A 16,501-nucleotide genomic window follows, 5' to 3' on the forward strand; every position below is an offset into this window, starting at 1 on the left:
ATGTTCTTGGCAATTAGTGGATGCTTCGCCAGTGTTGACTTTATGTCAACTATTGCCCTTTCCTGGATCGGGGATTCCATAGTGAGAGATACATCCAGTCCTGCCTGTTGATAGTGGTGAAGGAGGAGGACGAACACATCTGTGTCATCCGAAACCACAGAGATTTTATGGGCTTCTCCAGCACACACCAGGACTTGTTGGGCAATGATTGTGTCAGCCTCTTCCTGCTAGGTTTCCAGATCATAACGGATCCTTCTCTCTTCTATCTGGATCTCAGTCGGGCATGGGTCCTCCCCTGTCACCACCAACTTGTGTACGTTTGTGCTCTGCGTGTGGAAAAGCCTGTCACTAATAAGTTCCTCACATATGAGTCGGTTGAGCTGTTTTTTGTTTTCCACAGAGGACAGTACAACCTTCTGGGCTGGAAGCTTTGTAGAACGGAGGAGATGATGTTTCTTGATGACCCCTGTTTCCCTGACATCTCTGGTGACTGACTTTGTACTGTAATCATAGTACCTGTCAAAGATGAGGTAGACGTCACTCTTTGACAGGTATGATGTCAGGCGTGTTTTGACATTTTTAATGAAATCAGCTATTGTACCATCAGCTGGCCAGTGGATGGTCCAAAGAAGAGCTGATCCGTCAATGATGGTAACATTTGCATCACCAGCATTCCTCCTGGAGATTTCGACCTGCAGTGCCTTCTTCAATGCAGATTTGGCTTTACAAATTCTCATTCCATCCTCGGTGAACATGGCAGTCGGGAGTGGTGCCAGCTCATAAGTGAGGACAGCCTCCACGTGAACATCTCGGTCACTGGACAGGAGTACAATGACCCTGGAATAGATGGCATTTAGGTCATACACTTTGGAGTCTCCCACTTGGATAGATTTGGCTGTTGTTGCCATTGTCTTGACTTTAGATGGAATGGTTTTATAAAATCCCTCTGGCCAGGTTTTTTCAAAATATTTTAACATTGTCTCCCCGATCGTTACTGCACTGTCTACATTAACAACTTGTGGGGCTATCTTTCCAGTGATGATGCTCACAATGCTCTCTCCTGGATGTTTGCTGGGATTCAATGGATGGATACAAGTCCAGTTCTGTCCGTTGAGTCTGCTAAAATTCTTGATTTAGCTTCCTCCTTGTGACACATGTGAATGGTTGAAGTATCCCTGTCCTCCTCTTCCATCTTTTTCATGTCTGACTCGATCTTACAGCAGATATGACGACTCAGGGCCTAGATCTTCAGTGCCTCTTCCTTCAGGGTAATCCCAATGATCTCTCCTGCACTGTGGCCGTATCTCATGAAGGTGGACTCAATGAACTGGTCGGTCCACAAACCATTCCATATTCCAGCAATATGTCGCGTCACATGTTGCCCCTGGTGAAAATATCTTTGAATATGTGAAGGTAGCTTCTCCATGGATCGAAGGTAGTAGAGGCCATACCTGGCATAGTAGACATGGCCTGCTGCAAAGTAGTAGGGAAGCATCTTACGGAAAGTGGTGAGATGGAGAAGCCAGTCACCCTCACGTTCAGCCCGGATGAAAGACATCATCAGTAACACAGGTTTCACCAAGACCTCAATCCATAGTTTTGCCGTCCTGCTCTGACTTGCAATCTGATCCAAGGCTCTCATCAGTTCCTCTGCATTCTGAAAATTGCCATCTGGGATCACTCTCTGTAGCACTACCTCAGCCATCATCCGCAGGGCACGTACATTCTGAGGAAACTTCTTCCCACTTAACATCTTGGCAACTCCTCCAAACACATCTGACAGGACACCAGATAGCCCACTTTCAGCTAATAGTGTACCTATAGCTCCAACAAAACTCATCAAGGCGTGCATCCCCCCAAGACGTAGGTACATGTGTTGGAACCTCCCTGGGTGGGCCCATAACACATTCAGGGCAACTCTGTAAAGCTGCTGGTCACATGTCATAACACTGAAATTCTGTCCGGTTTCAGATGTGAGCTGTTGGATCAGATGGTTTCATGTCAATTAGGGGTAGGTACAACGTTTTTGTCCTGGCTTGGGGGAGATGGCCCTGCTCCCTGCTCTGCTTTGTGTTGTACCCATTGAATTCTGGACAGTTATCCAGTGTAATAACATCCTTTAGAAAACTAAGATCAGCTTCTTAAGCTCTCCTAACCACAACAGCTTGATAAGCAAGTGTCTTCAAGGAGCTGACAACTCTTGTAGCACTATTTTGTGGCATTGGAGGTTGTTTGGGCCCCTGGTATTGGTGTATTTCTGTATCGTATGGAATTTCAGGTGAATCTTTCGGAATCCTTTTGATCTTTGACTGGGTTTGTTCCTCCCCTTCCTTGGGGGACTGTGAGTACTGTGTGAGCAGGATGCCCAGAGAATGTGTGGACTGCCTTCCATTCTGTGAGGCTATGTCTGCATCAAAATTATCCACAACAGCCTGAACTAGTCCGTCTTCAGCCTTAGATATGTCAGACATATTCATATCTGATACTGCTGCGTGAGAGGCAGATCTTTTGAACCTGCGATACTCAGTGTATGAACAACACACACCATATGAATATAAGCTATTGATAAGCTTCTTGGATTCTACCAGCTTTCCTGCTAAGTCTACTTGCAAAGAAGTTGCCTGGGACTTTACGACACTAGTGACAATTGAACCTATGAGCAGTGCTGGAAGGGTACTATCAAGTTTTGGAGAAACCTTTGCTAACAGCATCAGCAGAAATTCACTCACTCTTTGATAATTTCCTTATTAATGCTGGTGTCATAGTGGTCCTTGTTCAAGTTGATGTTTTTCAGATCCTGGATGATATGCTTGCTAGCTTTCGTTGTGATTGTCTCCAACTCATCTTCATCGTCTTTTACAAGTCGGAGAGTCTTTGAGGCACAACTACGAAAAGCAACAACATTAGCTATCCCAGGTGAAGATAGTACCAGGAGGTCATCACCAAATGTCTGCTGGAGTTGGCCGATGAGGGTCCTCCTCTGAGTGAGTTTTTCACCCTTAAGCCCTTTATAGGCTGTAAACAGTTCTACAGAATTCCACATTCTTGACCGATCAGCTGTCATCATCTTTATAACTGACTCAAAGGGGAAATCTTCGTCAGTGTTCTGAGTACTTGTACAACTAGAAGCATGTCCTGGGAATGACTTCATGCTGACAAATATTTGTCGGCAGTTAACATGATACCGGGCATCTGCAGCATACAGATCACTAATTGTGCACTGAAGACGTTGTTGGACATGTCTCGCAACACGTCTCGCAACATCATTATTAATGTGTTATTAATTGATAATATATTAATAAAAACGGCATATATAACGGCATATATAACATAAATAGCATATATATAACGGCATATATATATATATATATATATATAATTAATATATTTTTTTTTTTAAATGTTTTTTTCTTTTCTTTTTCCCCCCCAGGGGAATATGTTCTGTAGATATTTTTGTGCAGGATGCTCAAGATGGAAGGCCTGAAAGGGTTAATGTGCATTCATCCAAAAGGAAACAAGTTCCACAATTGTAGAAAGCAGATCTAATGCATTTGATTTGATTTGATTTCTGTGCATGTACAATATCACAGTTTAAATATTATGTTGTTCTGGGCAGGAAGGGGTTAATATTAAAAAATGCATAAATATTAAATCTAATGCACTGTACACATCCACTTACATGGATACACACTGTAGAAACCAAATGTAAGCATTTAGATCAAGTATTTTGCATGAAATACCATAGAAGTCTATTTTGGGTGAATTTTTAGTGTTTTGGGCATTAAGGGGTTAATAATAAAAAATGCCCAAGGGATTTCACTGGGCACCCTCTTGAATCCTTAAGAGGGGACCCCCAGCAGCAAGAATCAGTTGAGAAAAAAACTTTAACCGATGAAACCACGTTCAGCCAAAAATCACCCTTTGACTCCCGGACTATAAGGTGGATGCACTAGCTCGATGCAACATCAGAATGCCTGCATCCTCCAGGCATAGTCTATAGCCCTCCAACCATACCAGTTCACTATTAAGCATTTTTGTGGTAAGAAAAACCTTATTATTTTTCAAGGTTATGTGTGAGCCAAAGGGAGAAGGGGTGAAAAATATCATGGAGGCTCATTTCTCCAGTCCCAAAATTCCAAACATGTAATCACATTCATATTCAGGTATGAGGTCATTGATTGTGTAATGTTTGCAAGGGGAAGGTTCAGATTCCTCGATCTTGCTCATGTTTTCACTATTCACTTTCACTATTCTTTGTCTACAGACTTAAATTCCTGGACATAACCATTTAAGAAGGAGTGTTCATCCCCCTTAAGTTGTCATGTGATTTCCTGGTTATATTGATTTTCTGGTTGTATTATTAATTTCACAGAAGGAAATACTTTACTTAATTTATTAACATCAACACAGTATGTGTTATTGTCTGCATCGTACACATGGTTATGGTAAATGGTTATGTCCTCTAACTTAATAGGCTTGACAGGTTAGGTCTAATTGAGGTGTGATCAATGCCACCTGTGTCTAAGTGGAACTACTTAGTAGAGTCTTCCCTGATTGGTCAAGTTAGCTGGTGATCAGGTATAAAAGGTGTTTGAAAACTAGTTATCAGATGGGGTTGATGTTGGTGAGACGTGTCTTGTGTGAGCTCCTGTTTGCAAAATAAAACCCTGATTTTCTGGAACAGCGCTGCTGCCTCCTGGTCCATTTTCCATTTCCACACTACCTACCAACCATCCTCATGTGAAACATGTTATATATTAAAAGTTATTCAAATAATATTTCATTTTCTGTTATTAAAAGTTATTAAAAGACTAATTATGTGGTCTTGAGCATTTATTTGTCACATTGAAAATAATCTTTAATCAGAAGTAATGTAGCTATTCAACCTGTTAATGTAATTTCAACCCTGTTACCATTATCATTTTAATCAAATATTAACATAAATGTCTTTCTCAACACATAAGGGTTTGACCTATTGTCCTTTAAAGAGTTTAAGTAATTATATGCATAATGGGTTAGAGCAAATATTTGAAAATGAATACTTAAATTAGTAAAGTGAAACATGCCACAATTGAAAAGTTGTGCAAGATAGATTTCAAAAGTTGCTTAAACTAATTGAAATAAATTCATATCTGAAATCAAATGTTTATTCAGAGAGAATGTTACTTCTTTAACCTAATGGTAAAGGAATTATATTTTAAAAAGCTAGATAAAGGTCCAGGTAAAAGAAATAGTCTGGGTGACAAAAAACACTCCCCCAACTACCATTCATTCAAACCATTCAATTCATGGCAACGCTGCCTTCAGTTTGGCCAGGCACTCCAACAAACACAATTACTAAAGTGATTGCTGATGTGCCACATAGAAGCTTATATTAATGATAAAACTATATAAATAATATAAAAATAAATATAAAATACAAAAATAATATTCTAATAGTTTTTGCTTTTATCAAAACTCTGTAAAATCCTCAGTGTTTCTTTACTGTGTAAAATTGGACCTCTAAAGATGTTGCTGTGTATCCTTCTATACACCCCCATATCACTATGTGTCACTTTAGGTAAAATGCACTGTAAATAATGAGTGTGTCATCTGTTTTACAAGGCCTTACTACTGCTACTATCCCTTTGCTCTGGGACCACGATCATGTCTGGGACAGAATTTTGCACAGGTGTGGACACGCACGCACGCACGCACGCACGCACGCACGCACGCACACACACACACACACATTGCTATTACTCTACTAGTGAGGATGTTAAAGGTTTAGGTTGTCAGGTGTGCGAAAGCTTTTAAACAGTTTCATTTTGTTGTTGGTGTGTGTTTTCAGATGGAGGCCAAGCTGGTGATGGCAAAACTGCTGCAGAGGTTTGACTTCACCCCGGTTCCTGGACAAACCTTTGATATCCTGGACACCGGCACTCTGAGGCCTAAGAGTGGTCACAGAAAGGACTAGATCACTGGTTCTCACCATGGGGTCTGGGGACCCCCAGCAATCCTTAAGGGGGTTTCAGGGGGTCCCCATTTAAATTATTTACAGTTAGTAACCAAATGGACACTTATGTGTCTGTAACTCAGAGAATGAGATACATGGACACCAAGATTTTACATATTTTATATTTATAGTTTATATTGTGGTAAGATGGGGTTCCATGGCCTAATGTTTATCAAACGGGGGTCCTAGAAATAAATAAAAAAAGCTTGAGAATCACTGCTGTAGTGAAAATGGAGGTCGCTGCAGGCTGTGAAGGGACTTGGACTGACTTTGTATTCGCTGTTTTACTGAGATGAATGTTTTGCTATTTGCACACTGCACAATAAGGCTGATTTAAAAAGGTTCGGAATCACTGGACTAAATTAAAGTCATACCGTAAAGCCTCATTTGTTATACATCATAGTGTATCGTTTGCCGACAAGAACTGATCTTGTCAGTAACCTAACACAGACTAGTGTATGGTCAGTTAACATTGTATATAACAGTACCATGAGAACATAGTGTAAATGTAGTATAACACGGCTGCCCCATCAGGAAGGAACCAAGGAACCAAACACTAAAGGCAGATGCATATTACATTTTTAAAGCCGATTTTAAATTGGTTTGGGAGGGGTGCCAGACTCGATTTTATTTCGTCTCTATACACTTGTGATATGAATAATGATTCAGAATTTGAGAGGTGTTGATGACTTTTGCTTCATTATCAGTGCACTGTGCTTGCTTAATGCTTATGTATATTAACCTTTTTTTTATATTACTATTAAGTTGGCACTGGGTGTAAAAAATAGGGTTACAAAATCGTGGGAAAAAATAAATAAAAAATTGGTCTTTAATAGATCCATAAAAGCTCATCTTGAATATAACCTGATATGCACAGATGAACCTATGGATATTGTATAAGACTGCAGGGAATTAAAACATTTAATTTAAACAAAATACATGTTTATCCCCTACGTGTTTTCAATGAGTACAAAAATGAATATAAAAATACATTTCTTGTAAGCTACAGCAGGTCCTGGCACAAATTATAATTTCAGATGGGGGTCCGTGGACAAATACACATGAATTTGGGGGTCCTTGACATGAGAGGCAGCAGACAACCACCACCAAGCAGCAGCCAGCCATCAGGCCCACCATCAGCAGCTAGCCACCAGGCCAGGAGCACCCACCACCACCACCACCACCACCACCAGGCAGCAGCAGCCAACAGGCCAGGCCAGGAGCAACTTCTGCTAGTCTCATAGCTGGGAACTACCAGCCTGGTGTGGCTTGCTTTTAGCCAGGATCCAGGTTGGCAGTGTCGGTGCAAACAACAACATGGGACCGAAGAAACATCCAGTCTACAATGGAGGATGTCAAAGAGTTAAAATTATCACTACACTTTTTAACAGAGGAGGTTGCAGCTGTTGATCGACAACAGAAAACCATCATAGACTTGGTGACAGAAGTAAAAGCACTAAGACTGCAGAACACGGAGAAAGACAAAATAATTGATCATCTGGAGAACCGAGTTGCGGACTTGGAACAGCTACTGTATACAAGAATGAATCACATTATTGTTTCTGGGTTGGAGATCAGGCCCCGATCGTATGCCAGCGCCGTTTCCACAACAACGGAAGACGGGGGAACCAAGCGAACAGGATCTGAACCAAGGGAATTGTAATAGACAGAAACAACATTGAGGCTTGTCAGTCACCCTCTCTCCAGGAAAACAAGAATGATAAACCAGCCATAATAATACGATTTGCAAACAGAAAACACAAGACGGAACTGCTCAAACAGGGAAGAAGGCTGAAGGGATCACAAGTCTACTTAAATGAACATCTCATCTCACCCAAAAGAAAACGGGGACATCGCCAGAAAGGCTCGATTCCTGAGAAAGCAGCAGAAGATTCAATCAACGTGGACAACAAACTGCAAAGTCTTCATCAAATTAAAAGGAACACCAGAACAGGCAAAAGTGATGGTCATCAGAGAGATGGAGGAACTGGACAAATATGAATCAAAGTGAACAACATAAGGTAAAGGGACAGACTGTTCAAGTACATACACTACACAACCATGGATAGACTGTTTTTGCAATTTCACTATTATGATCATGACAACTCAGGACAAAAGTGATTTATCTCAGGTTGAAGTTCTTGATCAGCTGATAAGGTTACATGAACGTGAAAAAATGGGTTTGAAAACATTTGATTATACTGAACACAAACTACAAGACATTGAAAATGACATTGACCCTGAAAATAATTTCTTAAGCAATATCAACAACAACTGCTGCTACTATTCAGATGATCAGTTCAATACAACGGTTAAGCTGGAGCACAACTTTTCAATTATCCACTTTAATAGCAGAAGCCTTTACGCCAATTTCAAAAGCATTAAAAAACTACCTAGAGCAATTCAAGAAACCATTCAACATAATAGCAATATCAGAGACTTGGATCAACCCTGAAAAGGGGGTTGATGATTTTGAGTTGAATGGCTATGAGTTGAACTATATGAGCAGGAAAAATAAGACAGGAGGTGGGGTGGCATTATATGTGGATAATAGACTCAATTATAAAGTGGTGGAATGTATGACAGCAGCCGTTGATGATATGATAGAATGTATTACAGTAGAAATATGTGTGGAAAAAAGGGAACCAGGGGACCTTGTACTGCCAGACCCCTAGTGGTTGAAATCTGAATGGCCGGAAATCTGAATGGTTTCTAAACTACGTCACGCTAAGCTTGGCCAATCAAAAAGAGGGACATGTAAGAAAACGTTTTCGTCCATATATGGACGAAAACGATAGCAAAAGGGGACCGACCGACAAAGCCACATGTAGGCCTGACCCCCTGGGTCTGGCAAAAAGAAAAATATAATTGTTAATTATGTATATACAGAACACCTGGAACAAGCATTGACATATTTAGTGAGTGGATGGAAAAGCATGCCCATATATGGGCATATACTGATCACATCAGTTATCTCCATATACTGTATGGGCATACGAGGGACATGGACTGATACAGATACAGAGATCTCCATATATGGACATAAAATGGACAAGGACTGACAGATACAGATATCACCATATATGGGCATAAAAGGGACATGGACTGACAGATACAGAGATCTCCATATATGGGCATAAAGGGGACAAGCACTGACAGATACAGATATCTCCATATATGGGCATATCAATCGAATTGGCGGTGTAACGTAATTTGGCCACAGACCCCCCCCACCCCCCCTGTCAAATTTGTGCTGCAGGGACCCAGCCATGTACAAGATTAGGGTAGACAACTGGATGACAAGTTGGCAGGCAGCCTGATAATAAAGCGTTGCAATAGTCCAGCCTAGAAGTAACAAATGCGTGAACAAGTTTTTCTGCATCATTTTGAGACAGAATGTGCCTAACTTTTGTAATATTACGCAGGTGAAAAAAGGCAGTTCTTGAAATTTGTTTTATGTGGGACTGAAAGGACATATCTTGGTCAAACGTAACTCCCAGATTCTTTACAGTGGCCCTGGAGGTCAAGGTAATACCATCTAGGGTAAAATTCTTATCGGCTAATTTATCTCTAAGGTGCTTAGGGCCAAGTACAATAACTTCAGTTTTGTACTTCACTCTAACTTTGACTTTTCCAGTGGGCCTTTCAAGCACTTTGCTCCATGCTGTGTCAGGAGCTCGACAATTGTTTTGTGGTGATTTCAGAGTAGGTTGACAGACATGGGGCTTTTTCATCTAATTCCGTGCTTTTGCGGATATGCACTTTTGTTTCTGTCAGTTTTTATTTTAGTGGCATTTATCCGGCTTTGTGTTCTTATCAAGTTCAGTCATTGGAAGTATGATCACATTCCAGGACCACCAAGAGACAGGTAATGTTAAGTAGGAACATTTTCTCTTGTTTGTTCTCGCCTTCTTGCTACATAACTGGTGTAAAGTAACGTAGGCTACGTTACTTTACACCAGTTATGTAGCAAGAAGTGTACTCAAGTACTGTACTTAAGTACACTTTTGAAATACAGGAGTATTTCCAGTTTTCTGTACTTTTACTTCCACTCCACTACATCTCAGACGCAAATATTATACTTTTACTCCACTACAATTATTTAAAAAAAACTTTAGTTACTAGTTACTTTGTAGATTTGGATTATTATTACAAAACATACATAACCACTTCAGCCCTTTTACATTTCTCCCTCAACAGTTTTTTCCTCGGACATATGCCAACAATATTGAGGGAAACGAAAAGCGGCAGAATAGTACAAGACAAATTCTTGGAATGGTGAGAACAACATTTAAATACCAATATGTCACTGAAATTGTCACGTTTTCGGTTGCATTGTTATTAATAGGCATACTTTTGATTCTCTCTGCTCAAAATGGTTATCATAAACCTAACCTGCCAAGCGTTTTCTGATGTAGCCTACTACTACACCGAGATTGGTAGCCCAAAAACCCCATCAAATCGAGTCCAGAGGCAGTGGTTCTCAACTTGTGGGTCAGGACCCCCAGGGGGCTCCCCACATGATTTTGGGGGGTCCCCAGATGACAGTGAAATGTACATTTAAGGACTCTTAGTCTTAAGACCTTTTTAATGCCTACAAAAAAAATATTAGAAAGAAAGAAAATAAATCATTACTGCATCAAAAGTAATCTACAAACTATACTATAAAAAAGCATTTAAAAAAAGAAATTGTCTTAGAAGAGCTTGTAGATCTGCTATTTTCACAATATTTATCTATGGAACCGAGTAAAATTAAATGTAATGCTTATTGGGGTGGGGGGTCCCCAGTTCAAATATGATTTTGGAGGGTCACGGCCTGAAAGGTTGAGAACTACTGGTATAGGGCATAGCAGTGGCCGCCACTTTTTTTTTATGGTGCCATAATTTGAAAACCCACTAATTTTTCCCGTAGAGATTTCCGAAAAATATTTTTATTGATTATTTTAAGCCTGGAAACAATCCAGGCTCCTGGTTAATCATAACCACAGGGGGTGGCGCCTGCAGTCGGTAGCGCTGTCGCCTCACAGCTAGAAGGTCCTGGGTTCGATTCCCGCTGTGGGCGCTGATGGCGTGTCTTCTCCTCCGCGTCATCAGTGCCCATACCCTAGGTGGGGTTGGCGAAAGGGCCTACTCGGTGTGGAGTTTGCATGTTCTCAGCATGTCTCCTAGGGTAGTTAATACCTTCACAAAAACATGTAGTAATCCTGGTCGCTATACCGCCTCCCCCATGACAGCCGGGGCGCCTGATGGAGGGGAAAGGAACTGGTGGGAATAATGTGTTCCTTCCACACGCTACGTCCTACCGGGGAAACTCCCCCCTGTCAGGTGACAAGAAGGTCAGCTGGCTCTCATGCATATCAAGGAGGCATGAGCTCCGCCCTGGGCTCCCTAGGCTGGTGGGGGAGTGTAGCGCCCAGGATCACCTAGAAAATTGACAGCGGGTGAAAAAAGTGTTACAAAAAAATTGGAATATTTAATTATATGATAATATATTTAATAAATACCCTTTGTTTTGCGGTTTTCAAATATTATTTTTTCACTGAATCAAATGTTTTATGGTCATGATTCACCAGGAGCCTGGGTGGCTTGGTTCCAGGTTTAAAATAATTAAAATATATTTTCGGAAATGGGAAAAATGAATTGTAGCTACTGTGACCTGACAATAAAATAAACAACATCAAACATCAAACAACCATGTTTGTGGTGAGGAACTGCCAATGCCATCCCCTGGCAAGGATTTGCAGAAATTGCAAAACGGGGACCTTTAATCGCAGAATTTCACTAGAGCACCAATTCTGGTGGAAAGTCAAAAACTTTGATCACATGCTGCTCTCTCCAGGTCTCAGATCTATGGACCAGTGTACAGGATCAATGGTTTTAATAATGTTATGCTGGGTGTGAGCTGTCCAGAGGCTACCAAGGTAAATAACACACTGGGCTTGGTTTGCACTTGACCATTGAATTATGAATGAGTGACCTGCTGCTAACACATGAAAAGCAAACACTGATGTTTTAGTTAGTGTTCACTTTACTACAGTTAACTAAACACATACAACAGGGTTAACATTCATCATAACAATTTTTCAAAAGTCAAAAACAGATATATTTTTTTGATTGTCCCTCTTTTATTTTATTGGATTGCAGGAAATCCTCATGTCCCCAAAGCACCCCAAAGATAAGATGGTCTACGAGCGGCTGTTCAGTCTGTTTGGGCAGAGGTACAGTAAAGTAAAGTATTACAAATACCATGTGTTCACAATATGAAGAGCAGTGCTGGAACTATCAAATATTAATAATTTTCTTAGTTTGTCTTTAAACCATGTAAGGAAAATAGATGGCCGAATCTTCTCATTTATCTCAGTTTCCAGCGCTTCTCCTTGAATCCAAATGTATGTTCTGTCACACGACGCAGTATAAATCGGGCTTTAACCTTGACCCCGGTCACTAGGCCTACATACTGTAGAGTGATTCCTGGGTGAGGTCCACTCTTATGTAATCTCATTCACTATGCCCTGGCTGTGGGCGGGGAGGTCAACATTGTTTTGATTGTGTAATAGAGGAGGTTTAGACAATGTCATAAATATTGTTACATCACTTATGTTACTTAGTGTCAGGCAGGTTTGTAGTCACCTTGCTATGAGGCTAAATGGCGTGGGCGAAGAGTAATTTCCCTGCCTCAGAGCCTGACTATTACTGTATATCTCTCCACAAGGTTCCTTGGCAGTGGCCTGATCACATCACAGAACCATGACCAATGGTACAAACAGCGACGCATGATGGACCCTGCCTTCAGCAGCCTGTAAGACATCTCTGCAATTCACTTCACATCATCACTCATTAGTCATTACATGTAACTTTTGTAAAGGAACGTAATGGATTTTTTTTGCTTGTCTTCCACTTTACAATGAGGTACTACACTCTGTCTAGAAGCTACAATTTATTAAGACTTGTGTGGGTAACCAGTTCATTACAGTAACATTGCCTGTTGCAGTGTTTAACATTAACATTTAGCGTCTTTGGGTACTTAGAAAAGCGCTATATAAATGTGAGATGTTATTATGATATACAGTGTTCAGCTGTAACAAAGTGCTCCTCGGAGCACAGGTCTCCAATCAGGATGAAATATGAAAAATCAGGTCCGTCTTGGTGGCATGACAATAAAGATGTGTACAGATTTGTGTGATGTTTGGACAACAACTGTAGGAGTCGGCCTAATAGCTAAATATGTATTTTGAAAAAATCGTGGTGGTGCTATAACAGGCCGATGGGAAAAATGCACGGCAGTGGTTTTTCCTTGGCCTCTAGGGAATATGCATGCAAAGTTTAAAGGTAAGAAAAACACTAATCTGCCTGTTATAGCACCACCATGAGGCCGATTTGAAAGAAATGTGGGGTAGCATTTCATCCTTGGCCTAGTGGGAATGTGCGAGCAAAGTTTCATGGCAATCAGACGCTTTCATGATTTGAGGCATTTTGTTCAAAACGGGCCCCTCCTGCAAACTTTAGAAGCCAATCTTAGCCAATCAGGATGGAATATGAAAGATTGGACAAACCGTCTTGATCACATGACTGTAGAGATAATGTGTACCGATTTGCGTGATGTTTGGACAAAATCTGTAGGAGTAATATCAAAAAGATTGTTTTACAAAGATCGGCCTGCTGGTGGCGCTATAACACACCAATGTGAAAGATTTGGGCAACTGGATTCTGCTCTGGCCTCCAGGGAGTGTGCGTGCACAGTTTCTCGGCGATCGGTCCAACGGTGCCGGAGATTAGCTGTCCACAGACGGACGGACGAACACACGCACACACACACACACACACACGGACACACGGACGGACTGGGGCAAATACATAGTCTCGGCCAGCCTTCGGCCTGGCGGAGACAATAAAAGAGAAATAAACTAGATAATACCAAAAAATTAAGTGTGACAGCGATGTACAAAATACAATACATAGATTATAGCATTCCTCATTTACCAGAATTCCAACAGAATGTACCCTCTGTAATTTACATTACACAATAGTTTATTGCCAATTCATGAACCGGAAAAAAAACATCAAACCCATAAGCATGGTGCTGAGCTATTGCTGCTTTTTTTCCTAGATACCTTAGAGGTTTGACAGGCACCTTCAATGACACGGCAGAGAGGTTCATGGATAAACTTGAGGAAGTTGCAGATAGCAAAACAGAAGTCAAAATGCTCGACCTGATCAACGGTGTTACCCTTGATGTTATTACTAAGGTAAGGTGCCCCATGTATATAATCGGCACATAATAGAGATTAAACCATATACCAGGTATACCACGGTATCAAACAACCACGTTATTTTCTGGCCTTGTGACTGACAGGGAATCTAGCAAACCTCCTTCATCACTACAGCACTCATCTGCGATATTGTCATTTTCAGTATCAGAAAATATCACAGCAATGGGTTGTTTTACTAGTGGCTTATAATTTGCAATCATTCCATCAATGAAATAAAAAAAGAATTGCTATTATATTGCCACAACGCCAAATTATACTTCATCCTATGATCCTTTCAACAAGCGTCACTTGACAGACAGTTATTTAAAGAAATTTGGAAAATATGTAATTTTGGCGTGGCACAATGAATAATACCTTCCTTTATATAACGTATGTGTGCTCTCCATTGTTTGCATGAGAAAATGAAGGTTGCATTTGGGGTGGATTTAGACCTGCTGAAGAAAGCTGAGTCACCATTCCCCAAAGCTATCGAGATGTGCCTCACCGGGATGATTTACTATGTCCGAGACATCTTTTTTCAGGTATGCATTCACGGCACATTTACCTGAGGTTAATGGCAAAGATAATCATTAATCAGTGTACCATATTCATGAGTTTGAACCCTAAAACTATGGCCTTTCCAGTACAACCCGAAGAACTGGGCATTTGTCGATGAGGTGAAGCAGGCATGCCAGTTACTGCGGACCACAGGAGCAAAGTGGATTAACGACAGAAAGGTCGCCATAAACAGTGGTGAAGATGTGCCCAAGGACATCCTCACACAGATCATTAAAACTGCTGGCAAAGGTTGCACTTCTTTAATAATTTACAATAAACATTAAGGCTAGGAAATATATCGATATAATATCAATGTTGTGATTATGTGTGATTATTTATATGGCAATCACTAAAGCAAATCATATTTCCTTCTCTTAAAAATGTTCAAAAATAGTGAGACATCAGATATTTTTGCTAGTTGCAACATTTTTGAAAACGTTTTCAAAAATGTAAAAACAAATTGATATTATTGCCACAATATGGTATCATTATCATCACAATATCTACATCGAGGTATCATATACATTTAAATTAAGTGTTGTAACATATTGTAGTTGAGGGATTTTTGCCAATGAATTAAATTTGTGTCTCCGGGCTATGGGATCAAGGAAGTAGTAACGCACATGACATTTGCGGGGCATAGCAGTAACATTTCCATAGTAACATATTCCACCTATCGGAGACCTCGATGTCACTAGATGACAGTATGTTACAGCATTGGGTAGTCCAATACTTCTCCATGACATCGCGATTAAACATGTTTTTCTTAAAACTAGATTGGTTGCATGCATACGTGTCGCTTCTACAGGAGCTTAGCATCATTTTACAACCAGAACCCAGGAGCCTAGTGATAAGTCTTCATTGGATTGTTACGGCATAGTTATGTCCTAGTGCTGAAATTTCTACAGTAGTGGTCCTACCTGACCACAGGATCTACATTTCTCAATAGAAGAGCAGGGAGACCACCTCCAACCTCTGTACTTGGAGTTGGTATTAACATACTTTACCACACAGATTGGTCAAAATAACATTGTATTCACTAAAAACGTTATGGATTGCAGCTTTGACTCACTTAGTTTTTCATTACAGAGGAAAGCATGGATAAAGAGGATGAAGAACTGATGTTGGACAACTTTGTGACATTCTTCATTGCAGGTGAGTCTCTACCATAATATTGTATTATTGCATTGCGATGCTGTGAGCTGTAGGCGCTGTTTTAACTTTTATTTATTTATATTTGAACATTTTTTGTTTTTCAATTTTATCCTTAAGCAAGCAAGACACTGAATCCCCATGAGCAGGCAGGTGCAGTTCGTGGGCGACTCCATCGTTAGTGTGTGAATGTGTAGTACATTGTAAAGTGCTTTGGGTTCTATAATAGTTGACTTCAAATGCACTATATAAATGTGTTTACAATATGAAATCTTTTGACAATTTTCACTTACAGTATAATAACATCTCCAAAATAGGGACACAAGGTGAGCAGTGTTTGTCTAAAATTATTGGTTGAAGTATTACGATTTCATCTTTTTCAGGACAAGAAACAACTGCTAATCAACTTGGCTTTTGCGTCATGGAGCTAGGAAGACATCCTGACATACTAGACAAGTAAGAAATAATAAGAAGCTAAATTCATAGGGGCAATAAGGGTGCTTGTGTTCACTTACTCAATTGTGACACTATTATAACATTTCTACTA

General features: G+C 40.4%; 1 protein-coding gene across 1 annotated transcript in view; it reads left to right on the forward strand.

Annotated features, from left to right (window-relative positions):
• Positions 1-16,501, forward strand: part of LOC308102944 (cholesterol 24-hydroxylase-like) — a 30,431-nt gene that overhangs the window by 11,023 nt on the left and 2,907 nt on the right. Inside the window, exons 12-24 of the mRNA XM_080452796.1 lie at positions 5,605-5,671; positions 5,831-5,939; positions 7,998-8,016; positions 9,822-9,863; positions 10,196-10,273; positions 11,835-11,916; positions 12,140-12,213; positions 12,708-12,794; positions 14,103-14,241; positions 14,673-14,786; positions 14,889-15,051; positions 15,892-15,957; positions 16,338-16,410. Of these exons, the coding sequence (XP_080308922.1) occupies positions 5,605-5,671; positions 5,831-5,939; positions 7,998-8,016; positions 9,822-9,863; positions 10,196-10,273; positions 11,835-11,916; positions 12,140-12,213; positions 12,708-12,794; positions 14,103-14,241; positions 14,673-14,786; positions 14,889-15,051; positions 15,892-15,957; positions 16,338-16,410 (1,113 nt within the window). The remainder of the gene's footprint in view (positions 1-5,604; positions 5,672-5,830; positions 5,940-7,997; positions 8,017-9,821; positions 9,864-10,195; positions 10,274-11,834; positions 11,917-12,139; positions 12,214-12,707; positions 12,795-14,102; positions 14,242-14,672; positions 14,787-14,888; positions 15,052-15,891; positions 15,958-16,337; positions 16,411-16,501) is intronic.

The sequence above is a fragment of the Gymnoscopelus braueri genome (assembly GCF_963280865.1).
Source record: "Gymnoscopelus braueri genome assembly, chromosome: 16".
NCBI classification, from domain to species: Eukaryota; Metazoa; Chordata; class Actinopteri; order Myctophiformes; family Myctophidae; genus Gymnoscopelus; species Gymnoscopelus braueri.